Consider the following 22,143-nt stretch of genomic DNA (forward strand, 5'->3'; position numbering starts at 1 on the left):
TCCTCTCAGAAATAGTGCCATTTAAGCATATTTATTCCTAGCCAAATCTGGAACACAGAGTGGTTTCACCCTTCCCAGTTCTGCAATGTGTGTCTATGCTCTGTGGATGCGGGCAAAGTTCTAGTGCTTGGAATGTTACTTTTATTGAAATTTTAATTTTCCAGCTAGAAATATTTTTTGAGGAAAGACAGCCTGGTACAGAAAATTATAGGGTAGATAATATAGAGAATCATAACCTACTATAAAACATTTATAAACCGCTCTAAAATTTGTAGCATTGGAAGGACCTAGATAAAAACAGTGTCAGGTAATTGAAAACCTATTATACTATTTTCCTTTTTGTGATTTAACTTGTCAAATTATTTAGTAAAAAATTGGAATATTTAAAGCAAAAATGAGGGAGTTATACCAGAATTAAAACGAGCAATTCAGACCATAACATTAGTTTCATGGCAATACATCACTAAAACTGCAGTTTTCTATAAAAATAATAAAACTGAAAATTTGCAAGCTTACCAAATGCACAGTGCAGAATCTAGAACAAAAAGAAAAATTCAAATCACTAACATTTCAAATGCAGTAATTCAAAAATACATTTAGTTCCATCACAAGTGCTTAAGGTTCAATATTTATATTTCAAAAATTAAGCTTAATGTTTAGCTCTGATGCTCCAGCTAAATAGGAGACAGTAAGCTTCTTGACTGCTAAAAGGAAATACCTGGAGCAGATAATGAATTTACTTCTTAAGTTTGCTTTCAAACCACTCTATAATGCTAATGAAAAAAACAGGTACCTAGAAAGTACTGTTCAATAAAGGCTACTTCATTTCTCCTAACCAAAACACTCGCGCAAATATTAGTAATACTGGGGAGGAAGACTACACCTACCTCAAGCAAAGCTCCAGTTTGGAAGAATTTCAGGGGCTTTTCTATTGAATAGTAAAGACTATGGTAGCTACCTTTAGCCAGGTACGCTCGAACTAGACCAACTGCAATTACAAGCCATCTAAAATGAGACAGAAAAAAGTCTAAGATAAGGAGATATTAAGTAGAGCATACATGCAAACAATCTCTCATCCTTATTAGCTGTTTTGTTATGCAATAAGGCAACAGGCATATAATGGCCTGAATATTAACTTTCTGCTTACCCTCTGCAACACTGAAAACATTAAATACATCTGGATTCTCTGAAAATCTATCAAAATTAAGTATTATGCATTTTTAAAAATACCTTATAGCACCATCATGACACCAATATCTTTAATATCTACATTTATTTTTCTATTGAGCTGTATTTAATTATGGAAGGTATTCATGACATTTAAAATAAGATTGGCATTACATTTTGTTTAGTTTAAGCAGCAAACCATTTACTGCTAGTCAAAGATTCTTAATGTAATATATTAATCATAACATAAGATTCAGGAGGCATCTACTTTAGCGTTTCAGTTCAAAATAAACTCTTAGTCCTTACGATACACCATCCAGCTTAACTTCTAGTATATATTTTATGAGAAAAAGTTATTAATAAAGTGAATACAAGAAAACTGAGTCTACTAACTAAAGTCTTGAGGGTAATGTTGGCTATTCCCGTCACAGCTTTTTTTTTTTTAAACAACAAATAAACTAGGCCTATATAACTATTTGTCATGTTTAATCTTAAAAAAAAAATGCAGCTAAGAATTGATGATGCACATAAACACACAGAAAGGTATTTTGCAGCAAATGAAGCTATGTCAATCACAAGGAAAGTAATTATGGAGATGTACTGTGCTTGTGGGACAGTTTACGGACAAAGGAAGACAACAAATTCATTCAGAATAAGCTGAATGAAACTAATGACCCTGCACACCTCAGCCTGTAAGCCGACACTCTCTTTTCATCTAGCCGTTCAGGTGGAAGAGCGAGAGAGGATCGTTCATGTGGCTCCCCCTTCTCTAGCAGGGTCTATTGCTCTCTCCGAATCTTTCCACAGAGAGCTTTCTAATCAAAGTTACCCGAGCTACCCCAGATAAACAACATAACCTGTTAACCTTGCCACTTTTCCCCTCAGTGTTTTAGGAAGCACAGCTAAAAATTTCTCCTCCAGTTCTGGCGGAGGCAGGAACATCTATCATAGCTGTTCAGAGTCGGTGTTTGCCCCCAGTTTCAGAAATTGTACTGTGAAGTCCAGGACAAGCCATGAAACTGAGGTGGCTATACCCTGCTCAAATACCTTTTCAGCTGAAGTCAGCATCTAGAGTTAACTTTAGTTTTTGATTGCTTGTGGCAAACATCAGGAGAAGGAATCGGTCGATGAAAACTGGGATTCCTTTTCAGTGACTCTCAAACTTTTTACTGACAGGCTCTTCCTGTGCTGCCTTCCCCTCAGCAACTCGTAATGCCACCCTACTTTCTCCCTACCTCCCTCTAAATCCCAAAGTGCTGTTATAGAGCTCATGCTAACAGTCACCGAGTATCTCCACTAACCATGGCACACCTCACTGGATGCGCATGTAGAGTCCTCTAAGTACACAACAGCTTTTTACCCTTTGAAAAAAACTGCAGCTGTGGTTTTATAAGGGAAATTCTTCATCTTCCCTGATAATTTACAGCATATTAGATGCTTACAAGTACCATACTACTTTAGATATTATGAACTATATAGAAGTATTTCCATATAGTAAATATAATACTTAGTTGCTTGAAATTTGCTGTAGAATGCAGATTTTTCAATAATAAGCAATTCTGGTGTCCAGGTCTGTTGTTATGACATCTGTCGGTACAACTGAAAAAAACCTATTTCATTTCTGCCTGGACTTCCCAAAAGACAAGCATCAAAGCCTTTGAGAGACAAGCACTGAGAGTGAGGAAGAGAGATGGGAAGCGAGGGAGAAAGTCTTCCCTTTTTTCAGTAGTGACAAGTCTTATTTCTGTTAAAGCTGTCTTATAAAGCCAAGAGACAGAAAACTTTTGCCAATTACAGGTTACAAAGAAAGAATCAAATGAATTTGGTATTCAGACTTCAATGTAGACTAAACCAGCAGGTATAATAGTTAACAACTATCCTCTGCAACACTGACCAATTCTCTTCTCTGATAGCTGGCAGCAAGTTGACATTGTCCTGTTCATATCTGTCAGTTTCTGTTTTTTTCTCATCTTCCATGTTTGCTGAGAAACTTAGATAAATTGAGCAACTTCTCAGGTTACAGAAGATAAGAGTTCTTCGTTGTGTCTGCAGTGGACTGTTTTCACCCTAACTGAAACTCAGCTGGTGAAGTAAATGGCTCTCAAAGCTGTTCAAGCCTCTTGCTTGTCCTTCTTCCATCCTCTCTGCTGGACAGCTAACTTGAGGAAGACTGTACTACTTGTTCTCAAAGACTACACCTTTCTTTTGATAATACAACTACTGTCCTTCAAAGGGCATTTAATACTGATTGAAGTATTAATCTGCATAAAACTAAAAGCTGTGGCTACTCAGTTTTGAAGCTTTTAGTACCTCTGCCCTGCTTCTGTGATTCTTACAGAGTGCGAAAAACCATCCGACTAGGGAGAATGGACAGGGATAGGTGAAAGATCAACTTAAAAAAAAAAGAAACTTGGTTAGAAGATTAAAAGGGCAGGAAGAAGCACCACTGTCACATGGAGGCTAAGTTTGAAGTTAACTTTTCCAGCTTCTGCACTCTAGACACTAAAAAGACCTACTTGATATATTATATGGAGCTATACTTCATTAAATAACCACTGCCATTCATGTAAACTCTTAGCTAGAATATTACATTCCCTGATTTATATAAACTAAGGAAAACTGAATACAGCATAAACTCAAGGGTTTTTTTGTTTGTTTGTTTTTTAAGTTTCAGTTACTCAGTCTTGACAGTTCTTCATGCACAGGTCCTTTTGTCCCCCAACTTTCTTTTTTTTTTTATAGTTTGTAAGAGAAACAAGTTTACTGAGGTTCTGTTTGGTTTATGTAAAGAAAGAACATAGCAAAGGTACAGCATGAATGAGTCTGAAGAAGAGGGAAGTGTACTTTGATTCTCAGCAACCAGTTATTGAAGATACGGACCCTGAAGTTCATAACCCAAACACTATTTGCTCAGCACAAATTACACGAACCCTCTGCAAACTCAAAAGCTATTAAAAATATACATCTTGAGTGAAATCATTTTGAAATTCATTGTTTATACCACCATCAGCTACTTCTACCCCAATAGTAATTATGGCACTTGACTAAAAATAGGAAACGTGATCATATTTTGAATCAGCTTATCACCATCTCAAACATTTATACTCACCTCCAACTAACAGCAAGTGTGTCATGTCCTGTTCCCCCTCACCCCCATCATTCAGTGATTTCAGTCAAACACTTTTTTGGAGAATAATTTCTATACCTCACCATGCCTCAGGAATGAGCTTCATATGTCAGCATACTAAACTATTTGACACCCTAACCGGAAAATACCGATTTGACTGAACACGAGAAGAAAGTTTTGCAAAGTAAAAACGATAATTAAGCCCAGATTTTCAACTGTCACTTGACCCATTTTAAATACAGCTATGTCAACTAAATTTTTAAGATATTTCTTTATTATTGAGTGGTGACAGCTGTTGTGTGCTCAAGCTTAAAAAAAGCTGTTTCATAAATTACAGTAAACCTCCCCAAAAAACAAAGGGAGTCCCCCCTCCCCCCAAAAAAACCCACCATTTTTTGCTTTTATGGCATCAGCACATCATCTGGGCACCTTAGGCTTTGGTGTTCTCATTTCACAGTTCTCTTTACAAGGCAGTACTACCAATTGCCTTTTGCAGACAGAAAACTAAGAGTTGAACACTCTGATTTACATGAGGACAATGAATAATTATTGCCATCAGCTGCGTATCGTTATCACACGAACAACTGAGCTTCTGTCAACCAACTCCTGAAAAACTACTTTATTATGAAGTATTTTTAAAAGTAAGCAATAATCAGTTGAGTAATTTTTTTTTTTTTTAATTCAACATTGCATATTGCGGCACTTCAGCAGTGGCCAGGGCAATGCAGAAATCCTCATCCATTTAATGCCCAATCATCAGTCAGAGCCCTTAGGGACCTACCCCAAAAGGACGGCAGTGAGTGACAACGCAGAGATATGAACCCTGATTGCAGAACTCCTTGGCTAGCTCCCCAAATTGCAGAATCACAAATATTCCCAGAAAGGCACCTTCTGTTAAAGCGCCACAGGCCACATCCCACCTAAGACTGGAATTTTCTAGAAAGTTTGGTGTAAATTAGGAAAACAGGTAACATCTTGATCAAGATTTCTGTGACAATAGGAAGTATAAAAAGGATTTGAGTTTCCAACACTTCAATGTTTTTAGGTCTTTTGAAGAAATAGATATCTCGTAACATCAGGAACTTGCCTGATTAAAAGAATAAAAAAAAAAAATCAAGACATTTGAAAAAAACCTTTCCATTTCTCCTGCAACTTCTATCACTGGTTTTTGAGATCTTTTATAAATAAATGTAAGTGAATTAAATATCAGCAGCTTAATAAGCAGGCAAGTGCTTTGACATGGAAGAAATCAGAGGTTAACTTGGTAACATTGTAACATCAGCTGGGACATTATAACAAACTGAAAAGAGCTCCTGACTGGCAGTATTGTGTTTTATTGCTCATGTAATTAAGTATTTCTCAAACAAAACATTAAACTGTATCAGACCGGTGGCTAATTGCCACTCCACTCTATAAGCAGAATACCCTGCAAATATCATACAATGTCATAAATCCTCTTAACAGTTCCATTTCACAATAATACACTTATTGTGCAATAGGTGTAGCACGCACCTTGAAAGAACTGAGCTCTCCCCTGTAAATTACTTATGTTCCACATAAGTGTAACCACATTATAAGCTAAAATAACACCAGCTCTGTCACTAGTGAAAGTAAGAATCAACTTGTCCAATTGCCTCACTGAAATAAATGTTATCTATATTAGTTCTATACCAATCTCCCCCCCAGAGAAGCGAATCTACTCTGTTTGCCTGACTTCCCACCCACCAGGATTTATCTAGAAGAAAACAGGCTCATTCAGGATCCATTTTAATGCTCTTTTCTCCTCTCCTTTGCTTTTCTTAACTACTACTATGGACAAATTCAGTGCATTTAGGTTCATTTCTCTACCAAAAGTGTTGGAGCCCACAAAACAAACCGAGCTGAGAACAATGATCTACACGGTTGCCTAGATGAGAAAATAAGTACTGAGTAAGTTAAGGTGAGGCACGTAAAGCGCCCCACCAACCCTGCATTAGCTCTTCTAGGTGGACATACTTGTCCAAGCCAGGAACAGGCACCCGTGCTGTTCAGGCCGATTCCTTCCAGGGGGAAGGATCTGGCCGAGGACACGCAGCACAGAGGTGCTGCGCAGGGACGCGCCGGGGAGCCAGGGCAGAGGGAGCCCTCTTAGAGCACCCACCTTCAGCGCTGCGTTTCTTACTGTAACATGTGAAGGAGAGAACTGAGAAAGGAAACGAAACAACTTCACGTGTATTTACCAGGAGCTCCTCTCCAGCACGAGAGGCAGTGAGGGAAATTTATTTTTTCCCCCTACACCATACTGAAAGTTTGGGACACGACCACTGATAACAGGAGGGTCACCTGGAAAGGTGACGGATCTCTAGCGTATATTCAGGCAAACAGGGCTTCGGGTGCATTGCCTGAAAGAGGGACGAGCGAGGGGGGAGAAAGGGATGAAGCAACGGGAAAGACCCGGTTGGATCCTGCGGTCCCGCTCCCCGGCGGCGCAAAGCGACCCCCCACCCGCCCCACCGCGACAGCTGGGGGCGACCGGCGGCCTGACCGGCAACAAGTACCTGTGTGTGTGCGTGTGCGCGCACATACACCGCTACCTGCACGTGCGCGCGCATGCATGTGTCTATATATGGATACACATATATACACATACGTGCGTGCACGCATGCCGGGGCACGGTCACGCCGCTGCCGGCGCGGAGCCCCTCGTCGCTCGGGAACCCCCGCGGCGCCTCCCAGCACCCTCCCGCCGCCGGAGCAGGGGCAGCCCGCGCCCCCCGCCCCGCCATGAGCCGGCACCGGGAGAGCCCCGCCGGGTGCGGGGGAAGCTGAAGCCGGCCCCGGCCCCGGCCCCGGCCCCGCGGGGGGCCCCGGCGGCCGCGCGTGTCGGCGGAGAGGCGAGACCCCGCCAGCGGGCCGCGACCGGCACCCCGCGGGGCGCCTCCTTACCCCGCCGTCATCACCACATTGTAGATAACGAGATAGGCCGTAGCCAGCGCGCCCGGGCCCTTCCTCCGCCGCGGCTGCTGGCTCCCGTAGCCGTTGTCCGCGCGGCTAGCGCCGCCGCTGCCGCCAGCCGCCGCCATGTTGCGGCGCTCCTACGGCCGCTGCCTGCTCTCGGCGCACGCCGGGGCCGCGGGGCGGGGCCGCGAGCCTCACCCGCCGCCGCCATCTTGGAGCGGGGCAGAGCGGCGCGGCGGGGCTGCTCCTGACGGCCCCCAGCCCGGGCTGGGCGCCGGCGCCCCGCTACCTCGGAAAGCGGCGCTCCGTTGCCGGAGGCCCTGATCCGCCGCCCTGCGTGTCCCGGATCGCGCCACCGGCCCCGCGGCTGCGGCGTCGCTGAGGCGCCTGGGCCCGGCGCAGCCGCCCCGAGGGGTTAATGCGCCGCCGCTGCTGTTCGCTTCGAGGCTACAGCGCGCCCGTTGCCAGGCAGGTGATTAACGACCTTTCCGATTACATTTTAAAACAAAAGTTAAAAATATCCCTCTGTGATCTCGCGCCAGCAGGACGAAGTAGGTCTGTGATTTCCTTGGAGAAATTAGTACCGTTAGTTCTCAAATCGAGGTTGTCTCCAGATTTTTTTTTGTCGCTTTTCATCTTTTTTTATAGTTTAATAAGCTGCTGAAGCCAAGCACGGCCGAAGCTATAACTCATTTTCTGCTAAAGTTTTATACAGTTGCAACTGTATTGCATGACTTTTGTAGCAGCACGAATTTGAGTATCCCTTTTAGAGGAGACAGAGCTGCTTTCCCAGAGTCACATACACCATCCTCACTTCTTTTTTTAACTTGTAAGGGCAGCAATGAAAAGATGAACAATTTTTTTTTTTACAGAGACTGTAAATATTCTGTGGAGTTATTTCTCAACTTCCCAGAACAATTCTCAATTTATTTTTAATGCTACTTGTGATGCAGTTCTCTATGAGCAGTGTGCATACGCCTCCCCCCCATCCCCCAGCAAATTCTGCTTTCACGTTAGCATGTATGTCTCCTAATCAATTTGTAGCATTGTGTGCACATCTCTTACAGTCAATATGGCTTAAAATTTAAGGATAATATATGAGAATATCATTTTCAGATAGCAGTCTTTTTAGTGACCGTTCTGGACCTTTCCAATAAATATTCCAGTAAATTTTAGAGGTATATGTCCTTATCTGCAACTAAAAAATATTTCTGCATTTTCAAAGCCTGAAACTCACTACAGAGAAGAGAATTACAAAGTCCTGTGCTATCGTCCTTGTGGGCAAAGAGTCTTTACGTGGCACGCATGCAATTAGCAAAGTCTCTTTGCCAGCCACAACTGTGCACTGGGCACTTGGATGGTTGGATGAGCTTGTAGTTAAGTAAATTAAGTTTCTGCAAATCCAGAAACCTGAGTTATAAAAAGCAGTGGCTAGTCCCAAAATTTCCTTACCTCTTAAGGAGACTGAGTTTTATACAAAAGAAATATAAGTAAAATTAAGTGGTCCAACTTGTGCAGTAACAATGTCTTGCATAACCTCTGCTATTGGGGATTGTTTCAACCCTACCACACCCAAAATGTGGTTCTCTGCAAACATACAGGCAAGACAAGGTTTATAGGAAGAGATAATATCTTTTATTAGACCAATTGGGATGACTGGCAAAATTAGACAGGATTTCAAGCACATGGAAGATCCTTCTTCAGTTGGAAGAGAAGAGTCTTCTACTCTTCAAACAAAAAATTTCAAGGCTAAATACAAATTGGAATCAGTTGCTCAGAGTTGAATTAGATATGTATTGCATCATTTTTGAAGTAAAGTTCATTGTTTCCTAAAGACTAGAAGAGATGTTACTAGGAGTCAACATGACATTTTACTTCATCAACTAGATGATAAGCTAGATACATGCTAGGGTAAAAAGCAAGAGAGACCACTTGCAGCCTGTTGAACACTGAGAGACTTGTAGAGGAGGAGAAAGAAGGGAAATTCTGTGCAGTAAAACCAATATTGAGTCTGTGGGGTTTGATAGCCAGTACACATACACATACCTACGAACCTTGCCATGTCTGTGTCCCAGGCCATCAAAGCTGTATGTTTTATTAGCATAGAATAGCTTTATGTATGTGCCTACCTGCATGGAAAACAGCAGTCCAATGAATAAAGTAAAGTACGTTCACAAGTCTGTTGAGGCCTCATCTTGCAAAGGCGACTGTTTCAAGGGTTGAAGGTTTGCTTAAGAAACATGTTGATACAGACAGGACGTTTCACAATCTTTGCTTTAGGGAGCCTCTGCGTGGTCAGAAGTGCAGAAGCACCACTATGATCAATGCGGCCACCTCACCCATTTTTGTGCCAAACAGGTCTCAGCAAGGGACCGACTAGGAAAAGACTGCTATTCTGATTTCCTTAGCCAATGTGAACATAGTGACGCCTGCAATAGAGTATACAAGTAGCATGCTTTGTGGTATTATTTATTTAGGAACTGTGAGCAACTACAGCCGTAGCGTTCTCATCTTTGCAATTCTGATGGTTTAACAAACTGGGAAAACATTAGCATATTTTTATTAAGGTACAAAATACACCCCATTGTTGTCTAACACATTTAAAAAACGTGAGAAAAGCTCTGTATGCTCTAAATCAGATTTAAAACCTTTCTGTATAAGGAATTGTGGCAATACTGTGTTTAGTATAACAAGAGTTCTTTATCCATTGAAAAAGAAAAGACATGCTGGCAATCTGAACCTAGCAACAAAAAGTAAAGCAGTTATAAAAACCATCGTGTGATCCACATTAGTTGAGTTTTGAATGTAGAAGAGCAAATCATATAAAACACATACACAACTAGGTAATATCAAACAACCTAAGGTTGATATTGTACACACCTGTATTAAAGTACATTGACTACTTAATTGTGAGGATTTAAAATAATTTCTTTTTTTTATAGAGGTAACCTTTGAAATGCAAATGGTTGCACTTTACACACAAAAAGTGGAAAAGAAAAAGAATCACTTTTGGAATGATACATAGATATAGGACACACACTGGTTTTGGATTATGCATATCACCTTACAGCCTCTGATATTACCTCTGAACAACAAAAAAATTAAAAAGTGCCAACACTGTGAAAGGAAAGCAAAGTTACTAAGCCTGAGTGCATTAACCATTTCTGAGAAAAAATTGGGGTTTTGGATTTTTTCTTTTTTTTTCTGCATTTCTAAAAAAGGCAACAGCCTTACTGATGCAGGTTCAAGACAAAAATAAGACAGTCAAGCTCATAAGGTAAAAATAAGTCCTATATAGGTTATGATTCTTTGGAAACTGCTTAGTATAAAGGAGTTTCTAATCCAGACTACTATCTTTTTTGGCTACTCCAAAAGTCTGTGGGAGTTTCCAGCTTATCATCAGTTGAAATCTGCTTTGCAATGGCCAAATAAATGCAAGTAAAATTTTAACTAACCTGGGATTTCCTTCACAGACATGCACATAGAAGTCACTGATTGTGCAGTAACCTGTGTTTTCACAGCAGCATATATATGACTCACAAATCATTATTAAACTGATCAGAACAACAGAAAATTTTCTCAGTCTTTGTATTTTCGGTCTGTTTCTTAAGTAGGGAGCTGCGACTGCATTAAAGTGACAGATTCTATAAGGGAAAGTTGACAAGGTATGATCAGCAATATCTCAGAGAAAAACGCATGGATATCTAAGATTAGCAGTATTAGAACTACACTAACAGCACACTGAGAAAGGGGAGTGAATGTGTTTAAAGTTAGGACAGTGAAGTTCTATTTAAAACAAATGAAAAATGAACCATACGAACATACAAATTGCAATGCTCGCTGCATCAGACCTTCCCTTATAGAAGATATTGCTATGAGAGTAGCCTGTTTCTTAAGACTGGAGAGATTCACTGCATGTGTCTGACAAACAATTCCTTGTAAAGTCGATCTTGGGGAACCAACTTAGCTGTAGTGCTGGCTGATGAAAATGATGGTATAGACCAATGAGCTCAATAAATAGTCTGTTTTTCTTTAGTAAGTTCAGAGTATAATTGTAGACTTACTTTGCATATATTTTAATTTAAAAAATAGACTGGGCAACTTAATTGATGACTTGCTTAAATGAAATCCAATCATGCTAGCAACTTAAAGTGCCTGCTGATTTCAATTAATGCCCATACATAAAACAAACAGGTCTCAACTGATCATGCTGAAAAAACACCCCCGCAAAGACCTACGTATCACACAAGGTGCTTTTGATAACTTGGTTTTCTGAGCCTTAGAGAGAGAGTCTTTAAATATTTTTTTTTCAAAAAATTTTTCTTTGGGCCTTGTTTCATTCTTCCTCTTCTTCCTCCTCCTCTTCTCCTTCTTTTCCCATTGTTTCCACAAGGAGTTCTGCGGTGCATGTTGCTTCCCCAAGGCTATTAACAGCTTTGCAGGTGTATTTGGCATCATCGTCCCCACATACTTCAGAAATAGTCAAAGAACAGTTCCCATCCTCATCATAATCTATTTGGAAGTGCCGGGACTCCTTAACAGGCTGATCATCTTTGTACCAGATTACCTCAGGGTCAGGATAGCCTGCAATAGTGGAGAAAGAACAGCAGTTGCAATAAATGAATATTAACTTATCTGCACTTATTTTACGCTCCAGTTCTACATCCAGGTGTGCACATGCCAAAATGCTGACATACAAGTATTTCACTGAACTCTATTTAAAATAAATGCAAATGATGTAAGCCTTTTTTACTGTACAGTTACCTGAATTGATCTCATTATGAATAGCAAAAATCAAAAGTTGACACTGAGGTACTCACTAGATATCATGTTTCACCACTTTTTCAATGATTGCAGACAGCCTTTCATACATCTCAGACATCAGCCAGGAAGGGACTCTTAATAGTATATTTGAGGCTTACCTTACAATGCAGCTTTTGTGGAACCTACGGTTCCCAACATGGAAATTTAGAATTTCAGGGATAAGGCGCTTTGTGCTACAACTACAATTTACTGTCTTCCTTAGCCTGCTTTGTTGTGGATGTTCAGGGTCTTCCTCTTCCTAATCTGCTCGCTTACACCAGCCTGTCCTGTATGGTGACTGTGGCACTCCCACGTCCTCTATGTCTTTATTAGGATAAGTGAGGGGATCTAAGAAAAGCATTTCAATTATGCATCTCAATAGGAGTTTCTGAGCATTTTGTGAAGCAGATGGTTTTGCTATACTGGAGGCATCCAGAGCAGGGCCATACAATGCATGCTGGAGAACAATCTCTTATGTAGTGCTCTTGGCTGATAGAGCAAACTGAACACGGCAAATTCTGGACTACGGCAGGAGGATGACTTCCTACTGAACAACAATAAAGTGCAGGAATCTCTAATATACAGTGAACATTATAGTGATACACTGGAAAGTTTGGAAAATCGGCCGTGGTACATCTATCTTTTTTATTCCATGCAGGATTTATACACATACCCCTCACGCTGAGCATCCATCAGCAACAACAATCCATCCTCACATCTCCGCTGTGAGGTAGGAAACAGGCAGTGAAAGAGATTAGGAGCACAGAAAGAAACAAGCAAAAATCTGTGAGGCTGTTTCATCTTTCTTAAGATTAGAAATTATTTAACTTTTAATCCATACATTCTGGTACCAACTCTATCCATTTTGTTTAACGGCTCTTCTCTTCCTAATTTCTAGTTTTCATCAACAGCCATGATACAGAAACCTCAGTGTCATTGTGGTAGAAATGCTAGCAGTCTTGGCCTTTAGTTTATTAGGCTGACAAAGCCATGCTCCTTTAGTGTCTTCTCATAAAGTTATTCTTTCTATCTACATATTCCAGTTTGTGTTTACTTTTTTGAGCTTATAAGTTAAAAGGCTTATAAGTTAAAAAAAAAAACAAACAATGCACAGTATTTTCTAGATGTGAATTTTGTAATCAGCACAATGAATATTATCATTACTTCTGCAAATACGCTGCTAGGGACTTTGCCTTTAACACAGTGTATGCGTGGCTGGAGGTCACCTAAAACTCGTCTGCCGTTTCAGACAAGTGACTCCCTGCTTATTCATGGTTTCTGGTTAGCAGTCTCTAAGGGTATATTTCTGCAACTTATGGTATTACATTGCATCTTGTTTTTACTGTTTCCATCTTCAAAAATCATCTTACTGTTCCTTCTCAGTATTCTGAATTAGTGACTCACACATTTACTTTAGGAGGTTTCTGCTCTATGGCAAGCACAGAACAAGCCGGTGCCGCTCCAAATAGCTTATTTTATTGCAACATATTCATGCTGTGACATGCAGATATTGGTAAAGCAGAATGGCACCTGCACAACAATAATACAGAAAAACCTCAGCTAAACAACAGCACAATGCAGAAAGCTGGCAGGGAAGGAAAGAAAGAATAGTGGAGATAGGCTTATTTAATGTACCTTCAATTTTGCAGTCAAATCTAGCAGCACTTCCTTCCACAACCTCTATGTCAAGGATTGTTTTAGTAAAGTATGGCTTTACATGGGGCTTTTCCTCAGCCACTTCTTCAAGGAAAGCATCTGGCAGAGAGCAAAAAGGTGGTTAATTGTTTTACAAAGGATGCTCTCAAAAGATGAGTTTTAATTTTTAATAACCAAATAGGTAATGAAAGCATCTTTTGCTTTTTAATAGAACAGCGAGGATGTTAGCTGCTTAGTTTTGTGCCAGTCTTTCACAGTTGGACAAAGATTCAGACAATAAATAGAATTAAATCAACATTCAGGCCACCGTGCTGCAAATATTCTTTATTTTTTCCTTGAACTTGTTTATAATCAAACCTGGACTTTTCCTAGTCAGAGGGGCAACCCAGTTCAACTTGGATCAGGCCCATAGTCTATGTGGCTATGTCAAAATGACTAGCCTGAATTTCAGAGGTGTCAAACATCTGCGCCTGATTGTTATACACCACAAATCCACATTCCAAATCTGGATTTAGGGGAATAACTGTAGACGCCTTTTTTTTTTTTAATGCCCCTCTCTGAGGGGCATGGTTATCACATAGCACGTGTCTTGGAGATAGCAAGTATTACTACTTTATTGCTTGAGCATTTGCATGAGAAGGTAATACATTACTGCAATCTTTGTATAAACATGCATTCCCACGATTGATATAAAGTGCAGTTGACAAATCTGCCTTAATTCCTTGGATTGAAAGCGGACATTTTACTGCCAGTACTTACAATGGGACATTCTGAGTTAGCAGAGCAATACAACAACAATGACTTTTTGATCTTTAAAAAAGAAAAAGATAACAGGAGAGAGAGAGCAGGAATAAACTCGACTGGTTTCTCGCATTTTGCTAAAAGGTTTAGTAGGATTCAGAAGGTAGGTAAAAACGTGGTGCAGCAAAGTTCCTTACCTTCATTCTCTACTTTGTCTGTGTTTATAGGGCTGGTAGGCGAGCTCCCGGAGGCCTTCCTCCCGCTCATACCGGAAATCATTGCCATGGACGACAATCTTCCTATTGCTCGAACAGCATGGCCTGTTTTCTGAAACGTAACACAAGGGCTTCTGGTCAGTCCAATCCAAAAGGCATGTGATTTTCCGTAACAAAGGTACTACCATTACTTAGGATCTCAGCAAACCTCACTGAAATTCGTGGACAAACTACTTCATATATAGCTGTGTTGTTCTAGCAGAGACAGACCAGACTGGTTCGAATTACCAAATTTAGTTGCAGATATGAGCTTCCCCTGATGAACTCATACCTAAATGAATGTCTCTGTTAGCTGAGGATAAAATGCACTGCATGAGGAGAGCCAGCAAAAAAACTATGTACCATTTAAGTGGAACTTAACTCTAGTGGTAAACGGATCTCTGAACAGCTCTATGGGCTGGACTGAGTTTCATCAAGAGTGAATAACCAGTTAATACGAAATGAATGAGAAACTACCATCTGTATGATAAAAGCAAGCCTCTGACAGGCTCGAGAATCAACCACCAGGATACTAAAATACGTTCAAACTACTTTCCCTTTCGTATGGACACTTGTATCTTTGTACAGCTTGCATGGGCACTAAAGAAACATGTAAAATAGAACGTAAGGCAAATTATAAGGTAAATTTACCTAAATCAGTATTTTGTAGGCTTATGAAAAGGCTGGATCCAGGATATTATATATCTGCTACCCTAGCTATCAGGATGACACAGATGGAGCTGTTACCTCAATTCTAGCTTTAAGAAAAAAGAAGATATGGAGACTAAATGTTTCAAAGAAAATTATTAAACTAGTCTGACTGAATCCATGAGAAGCTTGATGCTCCAAGAGGACAAGAACTACTAGCTTAGAAGAACAAAACTACCACAAAATGAAGGTATCTTTAGAGAGGTCACACTGATAGGCATTTACCTAGCTGTTCAAGTTTGATAAGGATATCAAAATCCCCGGCCTCAGCAGCATGCAGAGGGCAGGGAGGAAAGACAGTCATACAGGGAAAAGCCCCTAAAAGAACAGGAAAATCTGTACTTGAACTCAAACACCGTTTAGTAGCCTGAAATGGAATCATGTTATATTTATACAGCCATACACCCTCCTACTGCTCGCCTACACAAACCAAACCTGCTTTACTACATTCATATACTAGCCACGTTTGAGTTTTCACTAGCAGTAGAAACCACCTGGCATGATATGTTTCTTGGAATCACAAACGTTAGAAATAAAGAGATTTATTAGGATAGCTGGCCCAATTCTATGTCCTCTTCATTACCTGCCATTTTCTTCTGGCCATATATTTCTTCATCCTCTCTTTGGAAAGTTTTTTGGCTTCCATGTTTTTGGTGTCTTTTTGCAGCCAAGGATGCTGAAGACATTGAGTACAATCTAAGCGACTCCTGTTTTTATATAAAAAGGCTAGTCAGTTTTGCCAGTAACGATGATAGAACCTATCTGCTTTAACATTATTTCCATTTCTCTTTTTTGAGAGCTGATTTCTCTTTCCTATATTTAGCAACATAGATCACATGGCACTGCTGTCTTAGCCATGCGTACTCCACAAACTCACTTTCACAATTTTTGAAGTTTTTTTGAGGGTAAGCTGTGCATTTTTAAGTGTTAATAAAACATTATAAAATAAAGCATGAAAAGCCATATGTTTTAGTCATGAAATATATACAACAGAGCCACAATGGCTATGATTCAGCTTCCTCGTTATGACTAGAATCCTGTCTCAGATCTCCTTTCCTTTACTCATAGAAGTTTTCCCTTTTCTACTGCTAAATACCCCTCTTCCCCACAACACTAAACAACATTTAACAAAACAGAAGTATCCAAATACATCTCTAATCAAACCACGCCAATACCTCACTTTGTTCATGGCACATGTATAAATAACCCTCTGTCTTCTGTCTTTTTGATTGTAAACTCCTTGGAAAAAGAATATTTTTTTTCTTTGGCTTGTCCAGAGTCCGTTGTAAACAGGGCTTCCAACTCTGATTTTTTTTTTTCTTGCCAAACCACTAGATTTATAGGAAAGCTACCTACTCAGGGATACCACATTTAAAAACAACGTGGAAATAAATCTGGCAAAATTGCAACCCATTCGGATCAACACAGCGCATGCAGGAATCAGTAGTTCTTATGTGTGGTCACACTACAGTAAAGATAAGAACAGCCACCCAGGCCTCAGGTTGCATTTTGCCTGAGGAAAAGGAAAAGAAGAGTGAGCAGGCATTTAAATGAAAGTGCTCCATTCAGACCCTGTACTGTAACATAAATGCTAGCTGCACACAGAGACAGATGTGCACAGAGAGCTTCTTATAAAGTACTGCCGGAAGTGCCTGCCTCGATGCAGAGATTCGTAGTGGGGAAACGAGAACGGCAAGCTCAGGTAAACACAAATGTAAAAACTGTAGCAAGTCCAACAGCTTTACTTCATATCTTTCTTTAGTAGATTGCTGATAAAATCCTTGGCATCATCAGAGATTTCATCAAAAGCCTCATCATCAAAGTCCCACGTTGCTGAGGTAACATTGGCTAGGGTTTCGTTGTCATTGTCTCCCATGAAAGGAGAAAGTCCACTGACCCTGGGGATAAAGCAGACGGACAGACGCAAAACAGTGTCATTGTGCAAATGATGAGCGGAAGAAATTAAGACATCTCCTATGCCTTGCAAAACTTTATGAGTGGAAGCTCCCTGATATTTCAACAAACAAAGACTCAAAACAATGTACAGATAGTCATATGGGAAGGAAACTAGAATTTTGACTGCAAACATGACTGGAAAAGTTTTGTTCTTTCTTGCTCTTTTCCTGAGATTTTTTTAAGCAGGGAACTAGAATTAGGCGACAATGGAGAATTTGTACTTGCTACTAGTTTGTTAAATGATTGTCTGGTTCTGCAGAAATAGTAGCACAATTTTCATACCAAATTCAGCAGAAGAACTTTTTTTGGTGCATTCAGAGTGACTTTGCTATCCTTAGTGTCAAAACCAGCTTTCTGTACATTTTATTCCATTTACCTCTGCAGAGGTAGGCTGGGAAGAAGGATGTATCATGAAACCATGAAATTCACAGGCCTATTTTGTAAACAAAAACAACAGCAAAACCCCAATCATAGGACCAGATAAAACAGTGCTACATCACCACAGGCTGTAGAGTTATGCAGATGCATCCAAAAGTGTAATGCAGTCTTCATGTTCTCAGTCAGTCATGATGACGCATGAAATGCAAATAATACTCTTTTATAACGTAAGTTGAGCTCCCAAGGCTCTTTACTCAATACAATTGAAAAACTGCCAGTGAATGGCAACCACAGAACATCAAGATGCCATTCTGCAGAGTGTCTTTCTCAAGTTTAGCTTTATCCTTTATTATACTGTACCTACGTGCATCCAGATATTTTTGATATCTGTATCTATCACCCTGTCAGTAAAAACATTCAGGCGAAAGGCTGGCTTATATTTTGGAACTACAAGTTACAGCTCTTCTTTCTGGCATCCAATTTACACAGTAAACTATCCAGAATGAGATTTTACAGACTTGATTTGCTTTCCCTGTACTCCAGTCATGTTAACCACTCTCTTAAAAGCCAGTTACATTTAAATAGCAGTACATTTCTTTAAATATGGAAAAGTAAGTGTAACTTATTAGGGTTCAGAAAGTACTATAGTGAAAAATATTGCAATGCTACTGAATATTACACAACAGAGTGGTAGAAAAAAACATTTTTAGTGAGATTCAAAATCTCATTCAGAATTTGTTCCTGAGGATTTTACTTCCGTAAGTAAAGTAGAAATACACACTCTTTGATGCCTCAGACAAGGCAGATAACAAATCTTTTACCATTTCTGGAAGGCGCCTGTACAGTACAGCAGAGTCTAGAATCTTACAGGTGTATTTCAGAAATTTGCTAGTGATGATACATGAAATGAAGATAAAAGGTTGATTTCTTTAGCCTCAGGGAGGAAGAGGGAAATCAGAACAGGATGTGTTTGCTCTCTTCTTTGAACTATATGGGACACACTCAAATACAAGAGTGAAGAGTGCCTTTATAAATGTATAAAATGGCATAAACCCAGTTATGAACTTACTATAGGCATGAGTTACAGAAAGCTGAAAGATTAACATACAAAGCAGTGCTCACGTAAAACAACACCTTACTTTACCATAACTGGTCTCTGTCTTTTACACTTACTGGAAGAGGCAAGTTTTCTTCCTGGCAGCACTGAGAGCTGGCAGCCACTGGACAACAAGAGAGAATCTGCTCTGCAGATTCTTATGAACGCCAGCCGGCAGGCCAGGTAAGTTGTTGCAGCAAAATCTCTGTCCTGGAATCTGCAAACCACTCCAGCAGGGCCTTAAATCTATCCCTGCTCAAATATTTATGCAAAGGAATATTTATAACAACATCATCTTTCTCCATAACATTTTAAAAGGTGAAAAAATCTCATCCAGATTGCCATTCTAATTTTGGGGTCCTAGATATTCATTTTTAAGTTGTATCTTTTTTGACTATGTTGTAAGTAAACTAATCTCCTAACCAATTCAGCAGCTTACAAGGACTCGTATTTTATACAAACTACGAGTTTGTAAAGTATTTCTTTAGTTCATTGTCAATATAAGAGATGCATGTCTTCTCTCTCCTTCCAGTCAAGCTTCTAGAGGAAATACTGAGGTAGCCAGAGCAAGAACAATCCCACTTCTCTTCAACACTTGATTGAAGTATGGCAAATGTGACCTCTGCATAGTATTACCACAAATAGTATTGTACAGCTCTTGTGCTACATTAGATAATAGTTTGGCCTATTTCCAGAGATTAAGGCTCTTTGCTGCTAGGTTGACCGCTCACTTTCCATGTTAGAAAGACTGCTACAGATACAGAGACATTGCTTCGTGTGGAAGCACCACTGCTCATTGCTCCACAGTGACATTTCAGAGGCAGTGCTGATAAAAAAGACATCAAGCTTTCTGGGCAAAGGGATATTGCATGTCACACACAGCTTTTGAAGGATGAGGGTAAAATGGAAGGAGATTAGGGAAGAAAAAGAAGTTTGGTTGTTTTGATTTGTATTTTTTCTGAAGAACTGGGTGGCAGGATTGTTTGATAAAATCTTAAATGCTGTCCTAGGTCGACCTATTCTCTATATTTGGTATATTATTAAATTAGGACCAGTTAAGCCTCCACTCACTTTGTCATTTCCAAACAGCAATGTAACAATACCCATTCAGAGGTTTCAACAAGCATATTTTTCTGAGTGTGCTATTGCAAATTTATAAAGCTAAAATAATTGTCTCCTTCTCCCACAGTTTTCTACTGTGAACCCATGGCTTTGTTATGGAAATATTTTTAAGGAGAACTAGATCCTTGTCTATAGTCAGAAAACAAAACAGCAGCAACTCATGTAGGTTATACGCCGAAGTTCTTCATCTTTATCACAGATCTCACTGGCCTAGGTCTTGCATGTTCTTTCCTTAATAGCCATTTAAAGTAATAATGGCCCAGCATCTCTTTTGACAGATCATGGAAACAATTTCATTTTGGAATGCTGAAGCTTAGTGATAAAGAGGAGCTACCTCTCCAGAAAATTAATACTGAGCTTATACTATGAAGTTACTATTAGACAAGCAGCAAGTTGTTTACTGAAAACATTTTTCCAGCTACTTAACCAGGCATCTTTCTGGCATGTTAAGCACCATTTGTTTAGAAAGTCTTTCACAGTTTCCACTTCTACATAAAGAAGAAAGATATTTCATCCTCCAGACGATGGTCAACATTTATTGTCTGTTCTAACAAAGCACTGAGTGCAGATTTAGAAATGTTAAGATCAGAAGGGTCCGTTGTGGTCCTCAGGTCTGACTGCCTACATTTCACTTGGCAGTCTTTGCATTAAAACCGTCACTAATCCAGGAGAGATGAATGTGCCCCATGCCTCAAAAAGTCAGACTTTGAGCATTCCTCTGCAAGCAGTGTTTGCAGCAGCAACTGATTGGGTCTAATGACACTGAGCTCCTCCTTACAGTCTCTTGCATTGTATAAGCAGTGAAAAAAAAGGGACAAATTTCACTTGGAGGAGTACCTCTGGCTGACTCTAGTAAACCTGTGCAAGTCATGCGAAATAAGCCCATTTAGGCAGAGACGATAACGCCTGCATCCTGGAGATCAGGTAGTAAGTTAACTCTTTTACAAATGAAATGAAATAAATAGTCTCAGTCTGCTTTGTGGGGGACATGTATCCACGTGACAAAACAACCTCCTCCTTAGCTGAGGGCTGTCTGACTCCCACACTGGCAGTCTCAGGGAAGAAACAGACCACCGGGATCCCCATACAGGAATAAAGCTCATCACTGGAGCAAGGGCTCACTCTGCTCTTGCCCTTGTTTTACGTGCCCAGCGGATTAATGAAGAATCACACCTTGCCAGTGACCACATAACTCATTTCCTTTTGAGCAACACAATCATGACATTAAAGAGCTCTAACTTTCTTTACTGAAAGAGCTAGGAGCACTCCCTCATCTTTGTATTAACAAGGCTTACATTTTTATACCACGTGGAGCCAAGTTTAAACCAGCAACCCGAGTGCCTTGCCTTACCAAAGTCCTGAGTCAGCATACCCAAAAGATGAAGGATACTGAAAGATCTTTCAACCAACCCAAACTGCCAAACAAGGGAGCTATAGCAGCAATGATAAACCACAACAGACAGAAAGGAAAGGGAATGTCTGAAGAGGCAGGTGAGTGGTAATATTAGGAAAGCGCTGAAGAAGAGGCCACAACACGGTGAAATATAATGCACCAGAAATCCAGCCTAAGCTGTAGCATAGCAAAACAATTATTAACTGACAGACTCTAAAAAGCTATACCATACATGGAACTGATAAAGCAAGAAGAACTCATAGGAAGTAAGTGGAGGTTAGAGGCAGCAATAGCAAACTCCTCACTTACTTACATTAGTCAGATGCTGAGGTGATAGAAGTAAAAGTGCTATCTAGTTTCAATATAAGTGCACACACAGCTGAAATCTTAGATTGAAATTTGGTCTGAAATAAAAATAGAATTTAGAAATTGTTTCAGATTACCAAATATTAGAAATATAGGCTATCCAAAAGGATCATCAGAAAAGGACTAGAAATAGAAAAAACAAAAAAATTCAGCAATGTCCACAAGAACAAATGGGACAGAAAGAGCTGGAAAGAATTCAGGAGGTTTAACCTTCATTAGATAAAGGTTACTGTAAACGCAAAGAGAGACACTGCAATAGACATAAATGGAGATGATGCACACAAGCCATAACTTTTGTGGCCTGTTACTTCAAAGGCAATAGATCAACTTAAGTATGTGGGGCAATATTGGGATGCAGACCAGGACAGAGAGCAAGATAAAAGTGGAAGATAAAAACACTGAGGTGGAGAATACAAAGAGGGAAATTTAAAGAACGAAGA

At 40.0% G+C, this 22,143-nt stretch overlaps 2 protein-coding genes and 1 long non-coding RNA gene across 7 annotated transcripts in view; 1 reads left to right on the forward strand and 2 right to left on the reverse strand.

The window, feature by feature from the left end:
- HACD2 (3-hydroxyacyl-CoA dehydratase 2) overlaps nt 1-7,371 on the reverse strand; it is a 29,045-nt gene extending 21,674 nt beyond the window's left edge. For all 3 annotated transcript variants that reach the window (XM_067299316.1, XM_067299315.1, XM_067299314.1), the window contains exons 1-3: nt 7,219-7,371; nt 888-1,005; nt 517-535 (exon numbers count right to left, since the gene is read on the reverse strand). In XM_067299316.1, coding sequence (XP_067155417.1) covers nt 517-535; nt 888-1,005; nt 7,219-7,355 — 274 coding nt within the window. In that variant the 5' untranslated portion in view covers nt 7,356-7,371. The remainder of the gene's footprint in view (nt 1-516; nt 536-887; nt 1,006-7,218) is intronic.
- Nucleotides 7,372-7,467: 96 nt separating this feature from the next.
- LOC136992353 (uncharacterized) overlaps nt 7,468-22,143 on the forward strand; it is a 36,056-nt gene continuing 21,380 nt past the window's right edge. Inside the window, exon 1 of one of the 2 annotated variants that reach the window (XR_010884605.1) lies at nt 7,468-7,702. This is a non-coding gene — a long non-coding RNA (uncharacterized lncRNA). The remainder of the gene's footprint in view (nt 7,703-22,143) is intronic. The other variant, XR_010884604.1, reaches the window with a different exon arrangement.
- The window catches only part of MYLK (myosin light chain kinase), a 231,318-nt gene continuing 218,858 nt past the window's right edge, over nt 9,684-22,143 (reverse strand). Inside the window, exons 30-34 of one of the 2 annotated variants that reach the window (XM_013960570.2) lie at nt 17,138-17,290; nt 15,976-16,099; nt 14,628-14,757; nt 13,669-13,788; nt 9,684-11,814 (exon numbers count right to left, since the gene is read on the reverse strand). In XM_013960570.2, the coding sequence (XP_013816024.2) occupies nt 11,567-11,814; nt 13,669-13,788; nt 14,628-14,757; nt 15,976-16,099; nt 17,138-17,290 (775 nt within the window). In that variant the 3' untranslated portion in view covers nt 9,684-11,566. Of the gene's footprint in view, nt 11,815-13,668; nt 13,789-14,627; nt 14,758-15,975; nt 16,100-17,137; nt 17,291-22,143 lie in introns of those variants that run through there. The other variant, XM_013960571.2, reaches the window with a different exon arrangement.

The sequence above is a fragment of the Apteryx mantelli genome, chromosome 6, assembly GCF_036417845.1.
Source record: "Apteryx mantelli isolate bAptMan1 chromosome 6, bAptMan1.hap1, whole genome shotgun sequence".
Classification (NCBI taxonomy): domain Eukaryota; kingdom Metazoa; phylum Chordata; class Aves; order Apterygiformes; family Apterygidae; genus Apteryx; species Apteryx mantelli.